General features: G+C 46.4%; 1 protein-coding gene across 1 annotated transcript; it reads right to left on the bottom strand.

The window, feature by feature from the left end:
* Nucleotides 1-2,105: 2,105 nt before the first annotated feature.
* On the bottom strand, nucleotides 2,106-5,484 carry LOC102024806 (uncharacterized protein C3orf14 homolog). The gene is given in 4 exon segments (XM_013513335.1): nucleotides 2,106-2,201; nucleotides 2,516-2,613; nucleotides 2,927-3,091; nucleotides 5,475-5,484. Coding segments are annotated over 4 exon segments (369 nt in total).
* Between the last annotated feature and the right edge of the window lie 1,761 nt (nucleotides 5,485-7,245).

Below are 7,245 nucleotides of genomic sequence, written 5' to 3'. Positions count from 1 at the left end.
GAGCAGCTTCTCCTCCACCAGGCCCCTCTGCCATGCTGTCCCTGCCTTGGAGCCAGATGACTATGGACTGAAACCTCTACAAACTGTGAGCCAAAATAAACCTCTTCTCCCTGAAGCTGTGGGTGTTGAGTGCTTTGTCTCAGTGACTAGGAAAGTGACGAAGACATGTCCCATCCAAATTCTTGTGTCACAGCCCTAGGCCCCAGATTTTAGAATGTGCCTTTAAAGAGGTGATTAAGTTAAATCAGGCTGGTACGGTAGGTCCTATTACAATGTCGCTGATGTCCTTACAAGAGGAAGAAACGTGGATACACAGAGAGACTCCAAGGGCACATGCCCATGTGTCCTGATATGGGAGGACACAAGGAAGAGAAGGCAGTCCATCTGCGGGCCTGAGAAGACACTAAGCCTGCTGACATTTTGATCTCACACTCCCAGCCTTGTCATGACTTAGATCAAAAGTCTCATTATGTGGAAGGTGATTGGATTACGGGGGTGCTGCACTCATCCGTGGATTCATTCATTGATGAGTTCGTAGCTTCCTGTGTTGTCAAGAGGGGAGGCCTGGCTGCACCTGGGTGCCTGGGCATGTGACCTGGAAGGTGTTTTCTTGTCCCCAGCTCCTCCGCTGTCTGTCTACTTCCTGGCCACCATGAGATGAGCGGCTGTCCTCCACTCACATCCTTCCACCGTGACATTCCTGCCTCAGAGCCAGCTGACCAGGGACTGACACCGTGAGCCAAAATAAACTTCTCCTCCCTTAAACTGTGGGCGTCCCAGCCATGGGAAAGTGACTAACAGATATCTCCAGAACTGCGAGACAATAAACTCCTGTAGTTTAAGCCAGCCAGTGTGTGATGCTTTCTTACAGCAGCCTTAGCAAACTAACACACTTTCCATCTGGCTACTGTAGAGTTTTTGCGTTTTTTTGTTTTTTGAAAGTTGTGAGTCTGTTTTCCGTGAGTTTGGGGGAATCTATGCAAAGGGTGCTTGTTTTCTCAATGAGCAGGGTTTATTAGATACCACCTCGTGGAGTTCTTGGAAAATTTAGAGAAGGATAAACGAAAGCCCATGCCCACCAAGCCCGGCACATCTGCACCACACACCCTGAACCGTAGAGATAATGGCAGAAGATGGATCTAGCTGTACAGATGCAAAAGGTCATGAGTTTACAAGCTTTGTCCTTCTAAGCAGGGCCAGGAAAAATGATAGCAAGTTATTCATCTTAAAAATTGATGTATAAGCATCATTAGGGAACTTGATATTTGTCTCACTGAAAAGATCTTTTTTTATTTAATAAGAAATATGTTTCTACCAGTTGTAATTCTAATTAACCTAATACAGTATGTTCTAGGCTTCACTTTTTCCTTTTTCAATTTTTGCTAAGTAATTTGATAAACATTGATTGCATCTATAGTTCTTCCTGGGGCTAGAGGTTCCTAGAACTTCTGATAATAATAACTTTCTTTCGAATAGTATTTTCCAAAAAGACTCCTAAGCACCCTGAGAGACAGTACACATGTTCTTCCTAATAACTAGCATTGGTACAATATTCTATCTTTCCCAAAGTGTATTCATACACACCACTGCCTTTCATTGCCAAAGAAAAGTAAATGAATAGAAGTTATCTGGTCAGAGATATGCAGCAAATTTTAATGAGAGGCTGGAATTAGAACCCAAGCCAGAGCTTTTTACATAACACCAATTTTGGGGGCTGGGGATTTAGCTCAGCGGCACAGTGCCTGCCTGGCAAGTGCAAGGTCATGAGTTCGATTTCCAGTACTGTAGAAAAACCAAAGAAAAGAGAGAAAAACACCAATTTTTCTTCATGAACAGGCTGAGAGTTTGTGTCATGGCATTTTAGTTATTCTCATTACCAAGGGATAGGAGGTACTGAGTGAGCAATGGAATCTTTTAAAAATATTTTCTAAAATATAATAACTAATTAATAATCTACCTCCCTCTACCCTAACTAATCTAATAATCTACCTCAATCTCTACCCTTCCCAGTAGAGATTACAGGAAATGCTGAGCTACATCCTCAACTCTTTCTTAAATATATATTTTTGAGGCAGTTAAGTTTTGTTAAATTGCCCAGGCTGGCCTCAGACTTGCGATCGGCCGGCCTCAACCTCTGAATAGTAGCTTGGATTACAGCTGTTTGCGGCCCTGCCTAACAGAAGTGCAGTTTTTAATACTTCCTGGGGGTTGGTAGAAAGCAAATTCATGATCTTGAAATACTAGTGGGTGATGACTGCAGACTTCTCTATAGATTCTTGTATCACTATTTTCATTTAGGAGAAAAAGAACAGTATGAACATATTCAATTCCTAAATCCCTATAATAGCCTACAGACCCTTTACTATTCAGTGTTACTAAATAGAGATTTCAAAACAGCATGTGAAGAAATTATCAACGTGCTTCATTTTAAACTGATAAGAACAGATTCTACACTTGATCTTAGCCAAAAGGCCGAGAAGCGATTTTGTGCTTCATTTTAAATGGTATTTCTTGCTTTATTTTGATTTTTCACACCAATAAGATGTGGTGCTCTTCCTAAAAGACACAGTTTGGGTTTGGGAATATGTTCATCCAGGGAGTCCAGTAATAAGTCTCAAGAGAACCCACCTGCAGGGCCAGGAAGCGGGTGAATCTCTGTCTCTACAGATTTTGCTGCTGCTTCTATGATCTTAAAAAATGAAGGTTCCCAGGGCATGGTGTCACAAGCCTGTAACCCTAGCACGTGTGAAGTAGGAGGATCACAAGTTCAAGCCCAGCCTGGGCGATTTAGTGAGACTCATCTTAAAATAAAAAATGTAAAAAGGGCTGAGGATGTAACTTAGCCCAAAAGTCCTGGGTTCAATCCACCATATCAAAGAGAAGAGGGAGGGGAAGCTTCCTTTTAAAAGGAGTTTCCACTGTTTGCAGCTAAGAGGCTTTTCTGTGTTTTGATCTACAAATGTATTCTTCACTGGTTAGAGGAACATTAATCTTTGTGATACTATTTCTTCGTGTTTTTTATAAAGACAAATTTCTTGAGTGAACAAAAAGCCACGTCTAATCAAAGCTGAGTTATGAGCTTTCTGCCTGGCTACAGGGCCCAGGTCAATATAGGCAGAAGGCTGGCAACGCCTTCAACATCTGGGCTGGCAGGTAAATTATGTGGATGTGTGCAGAAGCTACACGGGCTGACCACGCCCGTCCCAGAGCTTCCCGTGCTGGTCAGTGCACCTGCGTGGATGTTTTTCTTTTAATTCCCAGATACAGGGCCTTCACACTGAACTATATCCTCAGCCAGTTTTTAGTTTTTGACTTTGAGACAGGATGTTGCTAAGTTGTTACGTTGCCCAGACCGAACTCAAACTTGCAGTCCCTCTGTCTCAGCCTCCCTGGGATTATGGGCATGTGACAACGCAGCCAGTTCTGAGTGTATCTTAACAAGTGGTAGGACTATTGTCAGCAACTGTCCAAGACAACCTGGCACTGAATTGCTTCCCATGGTATTCCTAGAAACTCTTCACATATGCCATACAAAACTTTAAAAAAATTGTCATTTTGTGTGTGTCAAACTACACAGCCAAATATATCCAAACTTTTTATAAAAAATAATTTGTTGGAAAATATAATTAGTAACAGAGCAGTCAGGAAACTGATTTAGTCTTTTCCTCCTTACCCCTAGCCGAGGGGCTTAGCTGTCCAGAGGAAAGCCCAGGGCTGAAGGAAGGTGAGAAGAACCATCCCACATTGGCAGCCTGGGTCCTGACCCACCCAAGAGTCTGACAGCTCTAGTACAGTGGCCTCTGTCATCTGGAGGGGACCGTCAGCCCGCACCCTCCGGCTGGCCCTTGTCCCTTGTATGAGAAGTGGCAGGGAAAGTATTGCGTGCTGCCTGATCCAACTGTGTGTCTGAGGTTGGCCATGTCTCCCTGGTTCTGGGGTGACCTCTGCTCTTACCCCCACTCTAATATCACCCTGGCAGGGCTTGGCAGGCTGGCTCTGTTCCCGTTTCTTCCTCCTGAGCAACCTCAGTTTTCCGGGTCCCCACCATCACCGTATCCTTTGTCATAGCCTCACACCCAGATGCAGGAGGGAGCAAAAAAATGGCTGAAAACTGGCCCTCTTCAGATGTCACCTTCTGTGCAGCCTTCACTCATACCCCTCCTGCATCTGCAGCCCCAGAGCACTTCCTCAGCAGCTCCTTTCTCCTGGGTGAGAGGGTGCACAGCGGAGCAGCTGGCTTTGGGTGCTGGTCAGGATGGAGTGCCTCACATTCATCCACATGCTGTTTCTCCCCCAGATTCCGGCCTTATTCCCACCCAGCATTCTGTTCCTGGGGATTGGGGGCAAAAGCGCTGGCTCCCAGGGTGCCCACAGACCAGGCTCAGCCACACGTTCCAAAATTCCTGTCAGGGAGACCAGCAGTGGTAACCCAGAGGTTCAAGGGTTGTCCTTTAAGGGGCTGACAGAAACTTTGAGTTTCTGTAGAAAAGGGGAATAAAGGCAAGAGTAGGGGGTTTGCCCAGCTGAAGGGTTTGCATAGGTGGCAAGGTAGGGATTTTTTTTTTTTTTTTGGTACTGGGAATTAAACTCAGGACCTTGTGCTTACTAGGCAGGTGCTTGTGCCACTGAGCTATATCCCCAGCCCGAGGTAGGGAATTTTTTGAAGCTGTGATCTTGTAATTAACCAGCATGGCAAAATTGAACTTTAAAAGTTAGATTTTTTTTTTTCTTTTAGAGATTAGGAGCTTCTCCAGACTTCCTCCTGCTGAGCGTATAACCATCACCCTCTCCTCTCCTTAGCCCAGATGAAGGGGCAGAAAATGCAGATGCAGCTGGGCATGGTGATGCTGGCCTGTAATTTCAGCACTGTGGGAGGCTGAGGCAGGAGTATTGCTGTGAGTTGAAGGCCAGCCTGGACTACATGGGTTGAAGGCTAGCTGAACTACATAATAAGAACCCGTCAGGAAGAAAGAGAATGAGAAAGAGAGAAAAAGGAAGGAAGGAAGGAAGGAAGGAAGGAAGGAAGGAAGGAAGGAAGGAAGGAAGGAAGGAAAAGAAAGAAAAAGAGAAAAAGAGAGACAAGCAGATAATGCAGATGTGGCCCTAGGAGGTCAGCCCAGTCTGCTTTGCACAGGAAAGCAAGAGATGGAGCTGCAGGTGGTTGGGAGCAATAAAATAAACCCAAGAGTGGTGTGCATTGTCTCCTGGTACCCCCCGCCACACCCCCTTCCGCCTGTCCACAGGGAGACGGTGATTTGCGGGGATGATGCTCTAGCTAGCGCTGCACAGTCCTTTCTCCTTATGCTTTGTCACCACCTCAGGACTGGGTCTGCTTCTGCGGGGTGGCTCTGGAGAAGTCCTTGTAGTTTGGGGGCAAGGCGACAATAAGTTCCCATGAGATGCCCACTCCCACTTAGGAGGCAACCTCAGGTCCTGCATCGGGTGACTGCTTCTGCTCAGGGGCGCAGCCTCACCTGGGGCCATCAGTTCAAGGCTCTGCCTTTCCTGGAATCAGTGCTGATGCAGTTTCAGACAATGACTGGTGATCTCTTGGCTCTGCTCCAGGGGGGTCTTGAACAGGATGCTATAAAAGCCAGCAAGTGTTATAAAACCCTGCAACTCATGACAGTGCCTTAGTTACTCCGATCTTGGTGTCCTCAGCTTAAAGGGGGACGAGATAGGGTAGGCAAAGGTGGGGCTGAAAAATCTCATATGACCAGTTTTTAGGCTGACTCTCCTGAAGTGATTAACATGCCTCCATGCAGAGTGAAGTGAGGATCTGATCCAGTTTCCAGGTAATAAAGGAGAGAGATACAAAATGACAGCAGAGATGCCCAAATTTTAGCTCCTCCCTGGGCATATGCAGGCCCCCCACCTCTGAGTCCCTGTCATACTTCCAGGCCCTCTTCAGATGTCACCTCCTGGGCAGCCTTCCCTGGTACCTCACTCCTCCTGCATCTGCAGCCCCCGCACTTTCTCAGGTCGGTGCCATCTTCCTGCTACTCCTCAGCTTCATCTTTACCTTGTTTTCCTTCATCCCTTTGTTGTTTCCTTGGGTAAGTTCAGTGGTTCTGATCACCATCCTACCTCCTGCCCTCCCCTTTCACCCCTGTGTTGGTCCCCAAACCCTGGAGTAAACAACAAAAAGCAAAGTGGCCTTCAGAACATAGCCTGACCATCACATTCCCACCTGGGTCCCTGAGGGACGGTCCACAGAACCATAGCAGCCAAAACCTGGCTGGTCGGAGCCCTGTGAGTGGCTCTTCCGTTCTATGAGTATATGGGGAATGTCACCACGAGTAGGATACTCTCTAGAAACATTTCAGCCCATAATTTTTAAGGAGGGTGGAAGAGAATTTAATGATCAGTTTCAGCTGCTAAACATTATTTATCCATTACATAGTTTCCATATCTGATTTTTCTGAATCTCTGAGGCTCGTAAAGCTGTTAGCTCAACAGTGATAACAGAGCACTGCCACTCCCAGGACCCAGTCCCCCACCCAGCTCTGACCCCTGAGTCCCTCCCTCTCCCCCCCCCACTCTCCAAGATCTCGGTAGCTTCTTTGTTCGGAGGGAGTTTTCTTAGACCTGCAGGCCAGCCGCTGGCTCCTTTTGCCCAGACAGACGGTAGGTTGGGCACCATTCTTCTTGGGCAATTCAGAGCGAAGAGGGATCTTTTTTGAGGCTTGAGAATATCAATATGCGGCTGCTTTGCTAAAGTGCCTCGCGTCTCTCACAGTCAGAGAAATCTGCTTGCCTTGAGCTAGCCTCCAGTTTCTTGTTAAGAGCTAATTTTAGAGCTAATTTGAGTTCCATTAGTAGATGGTTCTGTTGCAAATCTGACATTAACATTGGCGGCTTGATGAGTAACAAAGGGAGGCAAAGCCTTTTACCCTAACTTGCAGCAACGCAGGCACATATGGTGTCATTTTTCAAGGAACAGATTTTTGTCTTTCATGCCATTTCAGAGCTGTTTGCCTCTGAAATTACCAGCTCTAATTTAATGCAGAACATGCCTGGATGTCACTACAGAAATCTAGTTAAACTGAGAGCTGGCAAGTCTCACAAGTTTGCACAAACAGTGTTCATTTGCACGTATCATACCTCCTGAGCCCGTGCTCATGGGCTGGGAGCCTGCCACTGGCAAGCAGGGGGCTCTTTTTCTGGGGGTCTTGGTGCTATCCTGAATCTCAGCCTGAGGTTGATAGCAGGGTCTTCCTTCTTTTAACTAAGACCTGTGATTTC

Source organism: Chinchilla lanigera, unplaced genomic scaffold, assembly GCF_000276665.1.
Source record: "Chinchilla lanigera isolate Chin_1 unplaced genomic scaffold, ChiLan1.0 scaffold00019, whole genome shotgun sequence".
In the NCBI taxonomy this organism is placed as follows: domain Eukaryota; kingdom Metazoa; phylum Chordata; class Mammalia; order Rodentia; family Chinchillidae; genus Chinchilla; species Chinchilla lanigera.
The sequence above is the reverse complement of the archived record's forward strand: the minus strand, read 5'-3'. Positions and strand labels throughout refer to the sequence as shown.